The following is an 18,009-nucleotide window of genomic DNA, read 5'->3' as shown; positions in this document are numbered from 1 at the left end:
GGACTGAGAGAGAGAAACTCTGAGCCATCTTAAGCATTAAGTTCAGTAGTATTAAGTGTCTGCACATTGTTGTGGAGCCATTCTCCAGAACTTTTTCATCTTGGATAACTGAAATGACACTCATTCAACTGTACCTTCCAGTTGTTCCATTATAGTCAGAGAGGTGTACCTCTGGATGAAATCATGGTAGTTTTAGAAGAATCTCTTAAGGGGCTGCAGTCCTTGCCTACTCCTCTTCCTTTTATACTTAACCATTCTTTGCCTCTCATCTGTATTTTTCATTTTTTATTACATTTCTGTTGCCTCTTTGCACTAGATGTTGGCTCCCTAAGGTTAAGGCTGGTGCACATCTCTTTCTGTCCCCACACGCTGCCCCGCAGAGAGATGTGCACACCATAGGCTCTGTCCTCAGTATCTGAACTGCTTTCTACACGTCCTCTTCCCACTGAAAGTGCCAGAAGTGCGCTCTCCCCCTGCTTCCAGTGTGGGGAAGAGCAAGAGGAACCCTTTATTCTGACCTTCACTTTTCCTTTTTAAAAGGTAGTTGTTAAAACAGAAATGCCTGTGAATTTCCTAAGGGTCCAACACAAGGAGGTCAGAACTTTGCAAACCTCTTCAGAGGAAGAGGTTTAATCTTCCCATGCTCTGCTTCAGTCCACATGCCTGCTCTAGAGTGAAGCACACAAAGAAGTTAAAACAAATGGGTCTTGTGATTTTCTCTGTTAATTCTTATAAGAAGGGGTAGCTACATTGAAAACCTTTAAAATTGAACCTTTGTTGTTGAGGTTCTCCCTCTCTCGAGGATGCCAAAATCATGACCCCAACAGCTTTACTTAATCTCTCCAGTTAAAGATCCTGCAAATTGAGAGGTGTGTTCTTAATATGGACATAATTACTTGATAGTTTTTCAATTTGCAGCATGGATTTTTCTCATTTGCTCCTGGTAATGACCCGGAAATCAGGCAGGTGTATCATTTCCTTCTATAGATGAGTGAGTTGATATTCAGAGGAATGAACAGATTTGCCAAAGGCTACATAGCTCGAACTCAAAGATTGAGTCAAGCACACGGTCAGCTGTACCATAGCTAACCCTTACCTATTTCTACATGTTACTATACTCATTACTCATTAGTGTTTTTTGGGGGGGGGGGGGTCATCCAGAAATTTCTCTCCTTTCTGTCTAATCCAGGTTAAAAAGAAGTGAATTAGTACTCCGTAATACAGCCATGCTCATACTGCTTTATTTTCTCCAAAATGAGTGTCTTTCATGATAGGAAAGCTGAATGAGAGTGAGGTGGAGAGAATTAAATGATATCACATTTTTTTAAAGTGGGAAGGGGTAGAGGGAGAAAGAATCCTGAGCAGGCTCCACACCCTAGCAGATCTCCATGTGGAGCCTGACATGGGGCTGGATCCTACAACCCAGAGATGATGACATGAGCTGAAATCAAGAGTTGGATGCTTAACGAACTGAGCTACCCAGGAACCCCAAATAATATCACATTTTTAAGTAAAGATTTTTTAGTTTCTTAGGATTATTAGTTTATAAGCATCGCACCCTCTTAAAAACCTTAAATGAGCATAAGTTTAGATTCTGAATTTTTTAATGACAAACTGAAAGGCAGGAGAAGTTCAGTGAAACTGGGGACTAGTCCCAAGTAGTACTTATACTTGGATTTTGTGTGTATTTTGGAATTCCTAGCTCCTGGTGTTGAGGTGGAACCCTTTCTGCCAAAGCCCTGTGCAGTATCTTAACCTTTCAGTGTAGCCTCTGCAGAGCAAGTTAGGTACATTGAGGAATTGCTGGCTTTCTGCTCCCCTTTACTTCTTCACATGAAGGGAAAAAAATGTTAATTAGAAATAGCCATTTATAGTTCTTTACTGCATACTCCCCTAGCACTTTGTTTTGTTGGTTTTGTTTGTTTTGTGATGTTTTTGTTTTTTTTTTTTTCCCCAAGAAGGTGATTGTTGTAAAGGTACTATATCCCAAAGTGGTTTTTCTTAAGGACAGCAGAGTTGGCAGGGGGTGGGTTAATGATCATAGAAATTGGCATAAACTATCATTTTTACTCTCTTCTTTCAACAAAGCATATGTCTTCTTTTTTTTTTTTAAGATTTTATAATTTTTTTTAAAGATTTCATTAATTTATTCATGAGAGACACAGACAGGGAGAAGCAGGCTCCATGCAGGGAGCCTGACATGGGATCCCAGGTCTCCAGGATCAAGCCCCAGGCTGAAGGTGGCGCTAAACTGCTGAGGCACCCGGGCTGCCCACATCTGTCTTCTTTTATGAGCTGGTTAAACCTTAAATAGGAAAAGTCATACTAAAAGTAGCCTATATTTGTGATACTAAATGCTTCATTATCAAAAGTACACCTACTGAGCTCATTTTGGGACATGTTTCCCTTGAGATTGCAAAAGAACTCCCTCTGCCATGATAAAGTATGTTCCTTTTTTTTTTTTGGTCTTCCCTTTCTTACTGAAATTTTAAGTTCTTTTTCCCTGGGTGGTTTAAATTCATACTCCTGTCGGGTGGTTAGATCTTTTGCACCTCTTCTCTGAAAACGGTTTATGTTTGGGGAAATCTTCATATGTGATCTTAAATTTCTTCAAAAGTAAGAGAGTACAATGGAGTTTAGAAACATGGGAACAGGCAGTCATGTCTTGGGTCAACCATGTCCTGGATGAGTGACCTTCACACATCTACCACAAGTCACTTACCTAAAACTTGGGCTTCTTACTAGTAAAATGAAAGTAACTATAGTCCTTCTGTCATGGTGTTATGTAAAGTATTTAGGATGATGAATATACTGCTCTCAGTATTGGGTCTGACTTCTGGTAAGCAGTTTAACAAGTGTTAGCTGCTATTAATTTTAGGAAGCACAATATACTTTTGTGCAGAAAATGAAGGGAGGTTAGGATTCTAAAAACAGAACTATTTTGTGTGGAATCTGGAGCTGCATTGCAATTTATTGTCATAAATTTTGTAGTATTGGGATCTCAATGACCAACTTCATTTTTAGCTTGGCTCCTTTGCATTAACTTAATCTCATTGTAATCAGAGAATAGCAGATCTGAGTGTATGTTATCTCATGGAGAATTCTTTCCCTGAAATCAAGAGACCAAGGCTAGTCAGAGCCCTGCCACTGACATGCTGTGTCATCTGGCAAGTCTCTTGTCCCCTTCATAGGTTCCTCATGTGTAAACCTGAAGAGTTGCACTGAATTCTTTCTGTGGCCTTAGCCAGTTCTGTAGAATCTGTGCTGCTCAAACATCTATGGCTTGGAATATCTATTAGGCTTGTTAAAAGAATTAGGAATGTTAGAGGGGAAAAAACATGATTTTTTTCTGCTGTAGATTCTCTATTAAGAATAAGGAAAATTTTTTTTTTAAGATTTTTTTATTTATTTATTCATGAGAGAGACAGAGAGAGAGAGAGAGAGAAAGAGAGAGAAAGAGAGGCAGACACACAGGCAGATGGAGAAGCAGGCTCCATTCAGGGTGCCCGAAGCTGGACTCGATCCCAGGTCTCCAGGATCACAACCTGGGCTGAAGGCGGCACTAAACCGCTGAGCCACTCAGGCTGCCCAAGAATAAAGAACTTTTTAAACGATGACTTTTCTGTGTGGAAACCTCAGCACATTTACGCAGGAGCTTAGTTGGGGTGGGGGATGACATTGCCTTTGTTACTTCAATTCAGACAACTAGAAAAGGAGATCATTGTTCTTGGGAAGTTGATTGGAAATGCCATAGAGTGTAATTATTTGTAACTGTTCCGTGGACTCTTTCTGCATGGATTCCCCCTATTTTTGTTTTCAATGTAAAACTTAAGCAGCCTTCATTTGCCATGAGTAAGCAACTAACTTTAAAAGCCTTTTATTCACTTGTTCAATGTAACAAAGTTCCTTTATCTCTCTTCATGTATGTCTCAGTGGGTAAATTCTAATAGGAGTGTTCTTCATCGATGCTGATTCTACATGTACAGCAGCTGCAAATTAACTGTATCTGCTCAGTGACCCCAGCAAGCAGTGTCCCTAATGATAGTGGCCTAAGAACTATTGGTCATAGTGAATGAAGATAACTCCTTTAAAGATTTTTTAAGTCCTTGAGCTCAATCAGTATGTAAATAGCTTGCTCAGTAATACTGGTCACAGTCCAGAATCAGTTCTGTATTCTGAGTGTCAGTCTTTTGCTTTAATGACAAGATTTTAAAATTAGCTATGCATTTTCTCTTAAGTACATGGGGGAAAATAGGTAAGCATGGATTCTCCTGTACCCTTTAGATTTCAAATGTACATTTTTTTAAGGACATTGATTCATTTTTTGTTTCTATAATTTTACAGGAAATTATTAATTCCTTGCCTAACATAGTAAATGACAAATATGGAAGGAAAGTCCTGCTTTATTTACTAAGCCCCAGAGATCCTGCTCATACGGTGCGAGAGATCATTGAGGTTCTACAGAAAGGAGATGGCAACGCACACAGGTAAGAAGAGTAGATTAGCTGGGGAGCCCTTTGCTCCTCTGCTCTGCTTGCTTTTTTATTTCGAGTAGGTAATGTTTCCAGAAATCTGCTCATGCATCCATACCCTGTATCGTGCTTCTCTGTCTAAATCTCAGAAGGTGAATCCCCTCTTTCAGCCTGTAGTTTGACATTTTTGAAGTTTTTATCTTGAAAAGGAAATAAAAAGTATCATGCCAAAAGAATGCCTTTAAGTGCCTCAGTGTATGTGGTTTGGTTTGATTTTGCTTTATTTATTTTGAACTGTAGCAATTTTTTTTAAGGTTCGTTGTTTTTTTTTAACTCATTTATAGTCAACATAGTGTTAGATTAGCTTTGAGTATACAGTGTAGTGATTGAACAATTCTGTACATTACTCAGTGTTCATCATGATAAGTGTGCTTTTTATTTTTAAATCCACTTGACCTATTTCACCCATCCTCCTACCCATCTCCCGTCTAGTAATAACTGTTCTCTAGAGTTGTCTGTTTTTTTTTTCTTTGTTCATTTGGTTTCTTAACCAAGTGAGTGAAATCATACAGTATTTATCTTTCTCTAACTTCACTTTGCATTCTACTCTGGATCTATGCATGTTGCAGATAGCAAGCTCTCATTCTCTTTTTATGGCTGAATAATATTCCATTATATATATATATACACACACACACACACACATACACATACCACCTCTTCTTTATTCATTCATCATTCTCTCTCTTCATGTATGGATGGATAATTGGGCTGCTTCATAATTTGGCTATTGTAAATAGTACTGCAGATAAACATAAGGGTACAGGTATCTTTTCAAATTAGTGTTTTCATATTCTTTGAGTAAATACTCAGTAGTGGAATTACTAGATCATAAGATAATTCTGTTTATAATTTTTTGAGGAATGTCCATCCCATTTTCCACAGTGGCTGCACCAGTTTCATTCCCAGCAACAGGGCACGAGGGTTCCTTTTTTCTCCACATCCTCACCAACACTTACTGTTTCTTGCCTTTTTGATTCTAGACATTCTGACCAGTATAAGGTGATAAATCATTGTGGTTTTGATTTGCATTTCCCTGTTGATGAGTGGATGTTAAGTATCTTTTCATGTGTGTGTTGGCCATCTAGATGGCTTCTTTGGAGAAATGTTTATTTATATCCTCTGCCTGTTTTTAATTGGATTCTTTGTTTTTCTGGTGTTGAGTTGTGTAAGTTCTTTAAATATTTTAGATATATAACCCATTATCAGATATTATCACTTGCAAATATCTTCTCCCACTTTAGGAGGTTGTCTTTTAGTTTTGTCTTTAGTCTTTTATTTCCTTTGCTGTGCAGAGGCTTTTTTATTTTGATGTAGTTCCAATAGCTTATTTTTGCTTTCCATTCCCTTGCCTTAGGAGACATATCTAGAAAAAAGTTGCTATGGCTGATGTCAGAGAAATTACTGCCTGTGTTCTTTTCTTGGATTTTTTATGATTTCCGGTCTCACATTTAGGTCCTTAATCTCTTTTGAGTTTATTTTTGTGTATGGTGTAAGAAAGTTGGTCCAGCGTCATTCTTTTACATGTAGCCATCCAGTTTTCCCAACACCATTTGTTGAAGAGACTGTCCTTTTCCCATTGGATATCCTTGCTTCAATCCTTTGTTGAAGATTAATTGGCCCATAATTGTGGGTTTATTTCTGGGCTCTCTGTTCTTTTCAATTGATCTGTGTGTCTGTCTTTGTGCCAATACCATGCTGTTTTGATCACTACAACTTTGTAGGATGTCTTGAAATTTGGGATTGTGATACCTCCAGTTGTGTTCTTTTTCAGGATTGCTGTGGCCATCCAGGGTGTTTGTTCCATACAAATTTTAGGATTATTTGTTCAAGTTCGGGGAAGGAGTATTATTTTGATCGGGATTGCATTTAATCTGTAGATTGCTTTGGGTAGTATATGAATATTTTAACAATATTTGCTCTTCCAGTCCATGAGCGTGGGTATCTTTCCATTTATTTGTGTTATCTTCAGTTTCTTTCATCAGTGTTTTATAGGTTCAGAGTATAGGTCTTTCACCTCCTTGTTTAAGTTAATTCCTAGATATTTTCCTTTTTTTGGTGCAGTTGTAAATGGAATTAATGTTTCTGCTACTTCATTATTAGTGTATAGAAATGCAACAGATTTCTTTATATTGATTTTGTATCCTGCAGCCTTTCTGAATTCATGTATCAGTTATGGTAGTTTTTTGTTAGAGTCTTTAGGGTTTACTGTGTAGTATCATGTCATCTGCAAGTAGTGAAAGTTTTACTTCTTCCTTACTGATTTGGATTCCTTTTATTTCTGTGCTTGCTTCAGCAGCACATATACTAAAATTGGATTCCTTTTATTTCTTTATGTTGTCTGATTGTTGAGACTAGGACTTCCAGTACTCTGTTGAATAATAAAAGTGGTGAGGGTAGACATCTTTGTCTTATTCCTGATCTTAGGGGAAAGCTCTCAGGTTCTCATCATTGAATATGATGTTAGCTATGGGTTTTTCATCTGTGGGCTTTATTATGTGTTGAGGTATATTCCCTCTAAACCTACTTTATTGATGGTTTTTATCATGAATGGATGTTCTGCTTTGGAATGGTGCTGGCCCTGGCCCCTGTGAGGGCTGCTTGCACACTGCCACAGCTTGTGACACAGCTTTGGATGATCTCTGGCCAAGGGCGTTTGGAGGAGGGAGGTCTGTAAAAGAATGTGGTGTGGAGCTGTAGCGTTAGCAAGGTTTATGCTGATCTACTTTGGGAGGGGCCCTGGAGCTGAGGCCTAGCTGGGGGGAGTATGTTGGCAGACATGCTCAGGGGTGGGGCACGCTATTTGGTTAAATCAGGTGGAGAGTGTTGTTCAAGTTCCAGGTGTTAAGCCCTATGGATTATAAGAACTCATGAAATCATTCCCTGATGAATTTCAAAGCCAAATGTTATGGGGACTTGCCTTCCCCTTATAGGTACCCTGTGCATGAGATGCAGGCTTGAGGACTCTTTCCCTCCCTTCTCCATGCCCACTGCATCCCTCCCTCCTGTGGACAGTCCCAGAGGTCCTTTTGGCTCCCAACATGTCTCCATCCTTCCTACCCTCTTCAATGTGGCCTCTTCTCTATATTTAGTTCTGGAGACTCTGTTTTGCCAGTCCTGTGGTCATTCTCTGGGTTATTTACACTGATGTGGGTGTTACCTAGTTGTATCCATGCGAGGAGGTAATCCTGAGGTCCCCTACTCTGCCATCCTCCCTGGAAGTTGGTTTCACTTTAGCATCACATAATGAAGTATTCTAGAGAGTAGAGGCCATTAAGTGGTCTAATTCTGTCTTATAATTTATTGTTGCTCTTGTTTGGGTTTTGGATTGGTTTGGGCTGTTTTGGTATTACACAAGGCAAAGGTCACTTATTAAGTGCTTGTTCTGTGCCAGGCACTGTTCAGATGCTGGGGGCACAAAGATGAAAGACCGATATCCCATCCTTAAATTGCTTATTACCTGCACCCACAATAGAGATAGACAAGTGCAGTAAATTTGACAAAGACTGTTTGAGGCCCTTAGAGGTTTTTGTGATAATAAGATCACTGTATTTCTTTTGCCATTCATCTGACCTTAATGCTTCATTCACTGTGTTCCGACAGTAAGAAAGATACAGCGATCCGCCGACGAGAGCTCTTAGAATCCATCTCTCCAGCTTTGTTAAGCTACTTGCAAGGACATGCCCAAGAAGTAGTATTAGATAAGTCTGCATGTGTGTTGGTATCTGACATTCTGGGAGCTGCCATTGGAGACGTTCAGCCTGCCATGGATGCCATTGCCAGCTTGGCAGCGACAGAGCTACATCCTGGAGGCAAGGACGGAGAGGTAATGGCTGTTGCAAGACAGGTGGAAAATGGCAGTGTCGCAGAAACCCCAGGCACTGAGAACATTGCTTTCAAGAGAATTTTAATGCTTGTTGTCTGAACTCACCCCATCCTTACAGCACATCTGATCATTGTGAATTCAAAATCTGGTGCCATTACCACACCATCTTTCTCAGAATCATCCTGTGACTTCATATTGCCTACAGAGGAAAAACAGAATCTTCTTAATGTGGCTCTCTGTTGTCCATAGTTGGCCCCAGGCTGCCTTTCTAGCATAGCAGAAATAGGCAGAGGGAAGAGCACGTGCTCTTAAATATGTTTTGAATTTGCTTTGGATTTTGGCGCCTCTCTGCATTTGCACGTGTCTTTCCTCAGCCTGGATGCTACCTGTGTCTCCATTTTGCTGTGCTGTCACTATAGAAGGCCTCACTCATCCTACAAGCTCCCCAGAATCCTTCTCATCAAAGTCTTCCCCCAATTCCCTCACATTAAGAAAGTCTGCTCTTGGGCATCCCTGGGGGCTCAGCGGTTTGGCGCCTGCCTTTGGCCCAGGGCGCAATCCTGGAGTCCCAGGATCAAGTCCTGCATCGCGCTCCTGGCATGGAGCCTGCTTCTCCCTCTGCCTGTGTATCTGCCCCGCTCTCTCTCTCTCTCTCTCTCTCATAAATAAATTAAAAAAAAAAAAAGTCTGCTCTTTCTGATATCTACTGCCTATGTTATTTGGCCTTTGAGTAACTCTGCCTTACATCTTAAGTTCATTGATTTCATGCACCTGATTTGTGTGAGGCAGTGGTCAGCACCGCTCTCCCCGCCCCCTCCCAAGAGCTTACTGTTTTATTTGAGCACGTTATTTAAATGAAGATGTGCACAGATAATGACCTAAGTGAGGACTGAGATAAGTGCTGTGAGGGAAACCTATGGGTTCTGTGGGACTGTCAGAAAAATGGGAGCCAGCGTGTCCCCAGGAAGGCTTCCCTGAGGCAGTGAAAGCAACATCTAGACCAGTGAATTGTAGCTTAATAAAGAGTGGCAGAAAAAAGATTGTAGGCAGAGGGAAGAGCACGTGCAGCAGTCTGAAGGAAGAAGGAAGCTCGGCTTGTTTGAGAACAGAAGGCTCGGGTTGAAGGTGGGAGATAAGTTAGCAGAGGGAAGAGGAAGGCAGAAGGCAGACCGTGCAGGGGCTTTGTCCTACACTAAGTTCTTGATGAGCAGGTGTGTGTGTGGAGCCTACTGTTTGCTGATGGGGCCATGGATCTTAAAGAAGCCCTGAACCCTGACTCCGAGAGCAGAGCAGATTGTCAAACTGGGAAGATGTACACATAACGAGTTTTCTCCTTAAGAGATTGAGCCTGTTGTCTCCCATGCTCATTAGGTAGAGAGCTCCTACGTATGTGGGACCAGTTAATATTTAAACATCATTCAGCACCAGCTTTCAGTGTTTCTGCTGTAACGTTGTGTCCCATAAGTTTACGTGCACCTCAGAACTGCATGTTGCATCCTGAACAGTGGTGATCATGATGTTGAGATGAGCACTGTGCTGGTGCTGTTCAGCTGGGAGCTCCTGAAGCTGAGCCTGAGTGCTTTTTAGTGGCTGCCTTGAATATACATCCTAATTTAAGCCTAGGGCTTGGACTAGATCGCTGGTCTCTCCAGGTATTCATGGTCATGCTCAGTAAAGACCTCCTAAGCATCATGGGACTTCCACTTGCATCCTTACCTGTGTGTGTCAGAGAACAGATAGTAGGCCAGGGCATGGCTGAAAACAGCTTTTTGTTTTCCTTATAGCTTCACATAGCAGAACATCCCGCAGGACACCTAGTTCTGAAGTGGTTGATAGAACAAGATGAGAAGATGAAGGAAAGTGGAAGAGAAGGTAGGCTATAAAACATGAACTTATATCTTCAGTGAAATTTCCTAAACCCTTCCCATCCCTGAACTGTATGCCTGCCATTTATGGTCACATGAAATTTGTTGAGTGTTCAGAAATAGTGTCTATGGACAAGAAATGATTTAGTGCTTGCAAGTAATGCTTTAGTAAATGCTGAAAATTTATGTCCTGGCGTCCTTTAATTTCCTTTCTCTTCCCCACCCTCCCTCATTTCCTCTCCTCCCTAGCTACCGTAGACTTCAGACCTGGCGTGGTCAGGGCCCTAAAATGCTATTCTGTTCCTTTAGGGGAATGAGAGTTGGGGCAGGGAGACATTCGTGATTGTCACTACCCCAATTGAAAAGCAAGATATTTATTTCTAGTTTGGAGGAAAGGATAAACAAAATTAACCTCATGAGAATTTGGAACTAATACCTATTTAGCATTGAAATACATGTGACCACAGAGCAAGCTAGTCCTTGGCCTTTGTGATTTTCACAAAGTGTTGAAACACAAAGTGTTGAAACAACCCTCACAGCTGCTCTGTGGAAACTCCGCTTTCAAGAGAATGACAGCATCTTTTAATCTAATTAAAAACTTGTGTACCATTCCTTTCTTGGTCCTGCCTTTGACCAGACTTTCTGTTACTAAATTTGAGCTCCATCCAGTATTTTAGCCACTAAGGAGATTTCCCCCACATTGAGTTGGAACAGTTTGGGCTTTCTGTCACTGTGTCTGAAAAAAATGACAGATCTTGAATTTATGTCTTGAGGCAAGTTGCAGTTCTAATGGCTAGTGAGGCCATCAATGGGGCACTTGAGCTGTCACTTCTCACTGTGCCTTTAAGAGTAGAGACTTGAGGCTGTATATCACCGCACACTTTATAATAAAGGAGAAAGCTTCTTGTAACAAATTTTGAAGAAAAATAACGTATTGAATAATCTTATACTAAGAAGTTGGTGCACAGTCGAGCTGAGTTTGTGTCAGAAAAGCTCTCTGGCTTGCTTTCAAAATCCAAAGAATTTTCTAGTGATATTTTTCCTTAATTCAATTACACTGACAGCCCTAAAATGCTTGTAGGGACCTGACATGTAAATCCTATTCATGTAGCGCCAAATCAGTATGGGTGTAACTGTCTTGGTTATCTGTTGCTGTGTAACAAGCTGTTTCAGAGCTTGGTAGTTCTCAACATCAGGTCAGGGTTTGGTGGAGCTTGGTTTTGCTCTGCTTGTAATTATCTGGGGCTGCCTTGCTTGGGCTCAGTGTCCACCTGGATGATGGCTGGCACTGGCTAAGTCCAGCAGCCTCAGTCCCACTCTCTGGACTGCTTGGGCTTCCTTCCAACATGGTGATTGTGTTTTAAGAGAAGAAAGCAGGTGCATGGTACTTTTATGATTTAGCCTTAGAAGTGATGGAATGTAACTCTCTTGGCTAAGTCCGTCACAAAGGCCCACCAGAACTCAAAAGAAGACATTGATTCTACCTCCAGGTGGGGGTGGGGGGTGTGCAGCATTCTAGAAGAGGGCCCAGGACAGGAAATACTGTCCTGGGTTGTGCTCACCTTTGGAAAAATGCTGTCTCCCTCATGAGATGATTACAGTCTTGACTTCACATGTGCCATGAAGAGCTAAATAGCATAGGGCTCTTGGTTTTTAAAAGGTCCTCACACTTGGGGATCTTTGGATGAATTATACATACTACCGACCCAAGATACTGCCTTCAAGATAGGTTGTCCATACTTCCATCTGCTCCAAATCATAGCTTTCAGAGTTTCTCCTTTGCCAAGAATTAGTTCACTTAGCTGTCTCAGCGAATAAAATATACCAGGAACTTGGGAATCTGATAATAACAAATGTAATAATAACAAAAGATGAATAATATTTTTGATGGATGAAAGTCTAGCTTTGTGGAGAGAAATTACCAAGTGTCAGCCAAAACAGTCACCTGACCATTGGTTGTACTCATGGCACCTTCCAAGTGAGCATTTTCCACAAGGGAGAACTTGATTTCATCCAAGCATGAGGTGCTACTATCAAACATTTACTTCCTGAATACCTTTCAGGTCAGGGTTAAATCATTAAAGACTACAAAGACATGCAAACACAAGCAAGCAAGCATTTTATAAGAATTCATTGTTTGTCTTGAGTAATTACTGCTAAACTTGGACCAGAGTTGAAATAAATGGCTATATTTAAAACACATTAAATAAATTGGAGCTGGAACTTTTAGTGTTAAGGGAGATTGAGTGAGAACTCTTTTTATTAAAACATACTTACAGATTTAAGGGCAGTAGGGAAGGAGATGAGTTTAACTCTTGTATAATGTTTACTGAGATTGTCTATGTTTCAGGTTGTTTTGCAAAAACACTTATAGAGCATGTTGGAATGAAGAACTTGAAGTCCTGGGCTAGTGTAAACCGAGGTGCCATTCTTCTTTCTAGGTACGTATCATGGGCACCTCTCTGCACAGGGCCTCCTCCTGATGCCTATTCACCCAGAAGATACTTGCTTCACCTTCTTTCTCCATATATCTGATTAATTTGTAGAAATCCCTTTCGCTACCTCTTTCTTTGTTCCCCAAATTATGGAACCCTCCCACACCCAGTTATTATTAATTATGTCATTCATAGGATTTGCCAAGTATATATGCATTCTGGAGCTTTATTTTTGTCATTATTACTTATCTCAAAAAAAGATCTATAATAACTAGTTCACCTATTGGTATTTAGCATTTGTTGGCTTAAAATACACATTATGAAATGACAAGCCATAAACAAGTCATTAGTTCAGCTAATATCACAACTCCTAACATGGTCCTCACTCCTATAAGCCTATTGTAACCCATTTCCACCATCCTGAGAGATGCAGAAGAGACCACATCACTTGTTTTTTTTCTCTTTAAAACTTTATTATTCTTATATATTTTTTACCTTTTGGTCTCCTTTATCCCTATTCACTCCTCTACCCTCCCCAGCCTCCCCCAAACACGTACTTCCTGCTTCAGTTCTCTGTATTTCTGAGTTTGGTTGGTTTGGGGGACTTTTTGTTTTTCATTAGATTCCACATATAAGGGGCACCTGGGTGGCTCAGTTGGGTTAAGTTCCTGCCTTTAGCTCAAGTCATGATCTCCTGGTCCTGGGATTCAGCCCCAAGTCTGTCAGGCTCCCTGCTCAGTGGGAAGTCTGCTTCTCCCTCTCCCCCCCTCCCCCAACCCTGCCCTTGCAGGTGTGAATGCACAGGTGCGTGCTCTCTCTCAAACAAAAAAATTTTTTTTTTTTTTGAAGATTTTATTTATTCATGAGACACAGAGAGAGAGAGAGGCAGAGACAGGCAGAGGGAGAAGCAGGCTCCATGCAGGGAGCTCGACATGGGACTCAATTCCAGGACTCCAGGATCAGGCCCTGGGCTGAAGGCAGGCGCTAAACCGCTGAGCCACCCAGGCTGCCCAAAAATCGTTTTTAAAAAACAAAAGACTCCACATTTAAGAGAGATCATACAGTATGTGTATCATTTGATGATCTCACCACATTTATGGCTTTGATCAAAATTATAATTGTGTTTTTGATGGATTAGCCCTGTCCTTCTTAAAACTGTGACAAAATTGCTTTTTTAAATCATGACTAACTTTACATGCAGTTTTCTTAACTGATATCCAAATATTCCTAAAAGGATTCTGGAGGCATTTGCTAGTGAAGTCTGCATGCTAATTGTTTATTTCTAATTAAAATGGTAGAAAACTGATGATTTGTGAATCGAGGCGTGAGCTCCACTGGTATATTGTTCTCCAGAGTTATGTCAAGTTTATAATTCACAGGTCATTGAGACTTCAACTTCCATGGATGTGAAACCCTTCTATTAACAGCATCCATTTAAAATAGATTTGTTTGTTGTTGTGCAGCAATCCCTGTTGATTTGCTTTTCTCCCTGCTGTGTTACCAAGGTTTGGAAAAAGAGATATCAGTCTTAAATGTGAATTTCCCAGTGTTTCACAGTGCGACATACCATGCGGTATAATCTACATTGTTTGTAAATGTTGCAAGTCTTCATTCAGTATATAATTTGACTTGGAACACATATACTCACAGACACACTCCTTATGGGCATTCATTTCTTCCTTAGATCAGGATCTCCAAATATGTGGCTAGTGCAGATAATTTTATTCATTTCTCATTAAAATTAATTTTCCAGTCGATGGTGAATAACCAGAATCCTTTAGCTGAAGCAGGGCCTTTTTTCACATGAATTTCTTTACCAGGCATCTAGAGTGTTAACACATACTACTGACATATCCTTTTCATTAACAGTCAATTAACTAAAAATTCAGCCATGCCATACAATTAATTTGTAAAGATTGCTCATCGATCATAGCTCCACTTAGGTAGATTTCAAACATTAGAATTGTACTACAGGTTTATTATGAAACGCTACTAGCACATAAAATGTTTGAGGTTCTAAAGGGAAGTTGAACTACAAATGACCTAATAATTGATGAACACAATAATCAGTTTTTTGTGGTTTTAGAATATTGTCATGTGCTTGACTTGTTTGGTAAAATTCTCTGCTTGTTTATATTTTACTTCAAACTCGTGCAGTGTTTTTTTCCCCCTGAGTCCTTTTTACAATAAGTGAAAAGGCGTCCTGGGTGAAAAAAGAGTTTCAACCTTGTATGCAGTCTGAAAAATGACTCGGGGAAGCAGAATTCTGTAGCATTTAGATCATCATGAGCTCTAGGCACACTTCTGGGTTCCAGTCCCAGCTCACTGTGTAGTTGTGGGCAAATTATTCAGCTTCTCTGAAGCTTAGTATCTTGGTTGTAAAATTGGATTCATGATAATCACAGGTTGTTATGGAGACTACATGAAATGGCATATATACAGTGCTTCGCATTATGTCCAGTGGGTGTGTTCAGCAACTAAAACTTTTATTACTACTGTGCATTATGTGACTATGTGCCTAGCCAGTTTAGAAAATAAAAACTACCTGGTGAGTCACAAATCCATTAAGAGGCGCACTTTTCAACTTTCTCAGCTTTGCATGTGGCGAGCTATACTTGTTGCTTGTCTCCTGCAAACAGCAGGATGCTGCTTGGTGCTGTTAACTTAACCCTCCTCTTTACCCACATGATGGAAGTTCTGAGGACCAGGGGACTTTGGGAAATGTCAAGTGAAATGTTTTTAGGATGTGTTTCAGAGGTCAGCATGAAAATGTGGTCAGGAAGAAGAGGGAAACCAGGAGATTGAGCCCTGGCATTCTGTGGTCAGATGCCTGTGTCCTAGCCCCTGCTTGAAGAGAAAGCGGCCTCCCTGTTAACCAGCCTCCAGGATTCCATTCACTTGCGGTGATAGAGCACTTCAAAGTTTCAGAAAGCAGAGTAGACTTGTTTGCTGTTTTAATGGCTCTTGTTTATTAAGTGCTTACCAAGGGTCAGGCTCTGGGTGCTCCAGGTACAAGATCATTTGAGCTTCACAAAATCTCTCTGAGGTAGAAGGTGGATTGTGTTGTTGATCCCATTCATAGGTCAGGAAATAGTCTTAGAGAATTTAAATAACTTGCTCCTGGTTGTACTGTCACTGAGTGGCAGAGGTGGATTTCACATCTAGGCTGTGAAGCTCCAAGGTAAAGCTCCTCAACCCTTCACATGTTTTAGCTACAGAATAGAATGGGCCTGCCTTCCTACCTCTCTGGCGGTCCCTCCACCTTTCCTCCCTGCACCCATACACTTTGTGCTAATTCGGTCACTCAGCACTTCTTGGCCATCTGCTCTGCACATGTGGTGCCGCAAGATAAAGAAATAAAACACATTTCTGTTCCTGAGTTTATCCGGGTGGGGAAGGGAAGATAGAATACACGCAGTAAATATTTTTAAGATGGGGTATTAATCCTGGGATAATCACAGCGAATGTAGGCCCAAATCTTTATGGTGGTGAGTTGCTCCTGCCTTGGAGTGACTCTCCCAGCAAGATTATAGAATGTTTTCTGTTGATGTGGTTTCACAATATAGGCTCCCAGCCCCCATTCATTCATCTGGTCAATTTAAAAGATGTATTTATAATTATAGGACTTGCCTCACAAATCAATGAATCGTTTATATACCTTGCGTGGCAAAAGTAATTGCAGATGATTAGGGGTTTTTATGAAAGACGACTTTTTTGTTTGTTAATCTGTGTCTTCTCTCTTCAGCCTTCTCCAGAGTTCTGATCACGAAGTTGCACACAAAATCAAGGCTGGACTGAAAGGCCTCATTCCCACACTGGAAAAAAACAAAAACACCAGCAAAGGAATAGAAATGCTACTTGAAAAACTGGCGGCATAGTGGACACAGTTAAGAACAAGATAGAATCATTTTTCCTCTTCTCTTTTCCCAGGGTGGAAAAGAAGGGCTTGGGTCCACCTTTCTGGGAATCTGGGTGCTCAGTACGTGCTTCTTCTTTGTATAAGAGTCTATTTATAAAACATTTTCTAAAAATGGTCTCTCTCTCTTTTTTTTTTTAATCCCAGCCAACTCCTCTATCATACTACTGAGCAAATGAAATGTGAGGCGGTAACGTGAGAGGTTTAACCGTCCTAGACAGTGGAACCAACCAGATACATAGCAGGTAGGAGCATGAGTTGATTCAAGGGAGAAGACGTCACCAGAAGCAGTAGTCTGAGAAGGCTTCACAGAGGAGGTAGGGTTAGGGGACTGTGAAGGAAGGCAGGGCAAAGAAAAAAAGGAACCCAGGGGAGTCTGGTGGGAGAAGGGAGCAGAAAGTGAATTGCTTTGGGGGAACTTCTGGAAGCCTTGAGAGGGAATACCCTATAGCAAGAGCAGCTGTCTTAGGGATTGGGTTCCCGGTTAGATTTTGTTTGAAAGGGACTCGAAACAGAAGGCTCCAAGGGGGGAATGTGCTACAGGAATGAGGGCATCACCGTGGTAGAGGTGTCAGGTCAAGGTCATTGGGAGAATCTCCGTATCTTTGGAGCCAGAATTTCCAAGTAAATAGTTCCTTGTGATAAGACTTTCTCCCTTGAGATTTTCCCTTAAATAGTTGAAGCCTTTACAAGGTTTGCGTTAGAGGAAAGGAGATGCCAATTTGTTAACAGTGTAGAAGTTTAAATTTAAGTGTGAGTAGGATGTTTGAATTTTAAAACTGCTTGGTGGTTAGCAACCCAGTATGGAAGGGTTGGTAGACTCCTTAGGGCTCCTGTAGCTCTGCCTGCTTTGGATACCAAGCCTTGGGGCTTTCTGTAAGCAGCCTGCAGTACAGGACATCCCCCCAAGCCAGTCCCTGCATTACACCTGCTGGAGAATGGCTGTGCCTTATCTGACCAGACTGAGGCGGTCCAAGACGACCGCCAGCATACAGGACACCAGCATGCCACCCACCTCCGTCTTGCTGAAAACACTGAGCCCTACCCAGGAAGCAGAAGAGCTGATACCTGTAACTGGCCTTTGGCATTGGTCATCCTGCTGGGTCTCAGGTGGAGGTGGGATGGGTGAGGAGATGAATGGGTAAAAGGCAACATCAGAGCTTTCTTTTGTTTGGCAAGTACATTGCAAATGTGATTGCCACAAAAAGAGTGCGTTCAGAGAGCAGAAAAAGCCCTGCTGTTTGTTCTGTCTCCAAAGTACCATGTATCATTTGAAAATTAGAGCCAAACCAAAGCAGCAGCCCTTCCTCTGGCCCGCTTTTCTGCACCTCTGCTTTGCCCTGCCCAGAAGCAACAGATCTCCAGTTCTTTTCAGCTCTGCTAAGTTTGTAATGCAGATTTGGGTTTTTGTTGTGGGTTTTATTTGCTTTATTGT

At 41.1% G+C, this 18,009-nt stretch overlaps 1 protein-coding gene across 1 annotated transcript in view; it reads left to right on the top strand.

Annotated features, from left to right (window-relative positions):
• The window catches only part of PUM3 (pumilio RNA binding family member 3), a 44,666-nt gene extending 27,975 nt beyond the window's left edge, over positions 1-16,691 (top strand). Inside the window, exons 14-18 of the mRNA XM_077908445.1 lie at positions 4,345-4,487; positions 8,136-8,358; positions 10,143-10,230; positions 12,574-12,664; positions 16,404-16,691. Of these exons, the coding sequence (XP_077764571.1) occupies positions 4,345-4,487; positions 8,136-8,358; positions 10,143-10,230; positions 12,574-12,664; positions 16,404-16,536 (678 nt within the window). The 3' untranslated portion in view covers positions 16,537-16,691. The remainder of the gene's footprint in view (positions 1-4,344; positions 4,488-8,135; positions 8,359-10,142; positions 10,231-12,573; positions 12,665-16,403) is intronic.
• The last annotated feature ends 1,318 nt before the right edge of the window (positions 16,692-18,009 follow it).

This window comes from Canis aureus, chromosome 1 (assembly GCF_053574225.1).
Source record: "Canis aureus isolate CA01 chromosome 1, VMU_Caureus_v.1.0, whole genome shotgun sequence".
NCBI lineage: Eukaryota > Metazoa > Chordata > Mammalia > Carnivora > Canidae > Canis > Canis aureus.
Note: the sequence above shows the minus strand (reverse complement) of the source record. Positions and strands in the feature narration are given on the sequence as shown.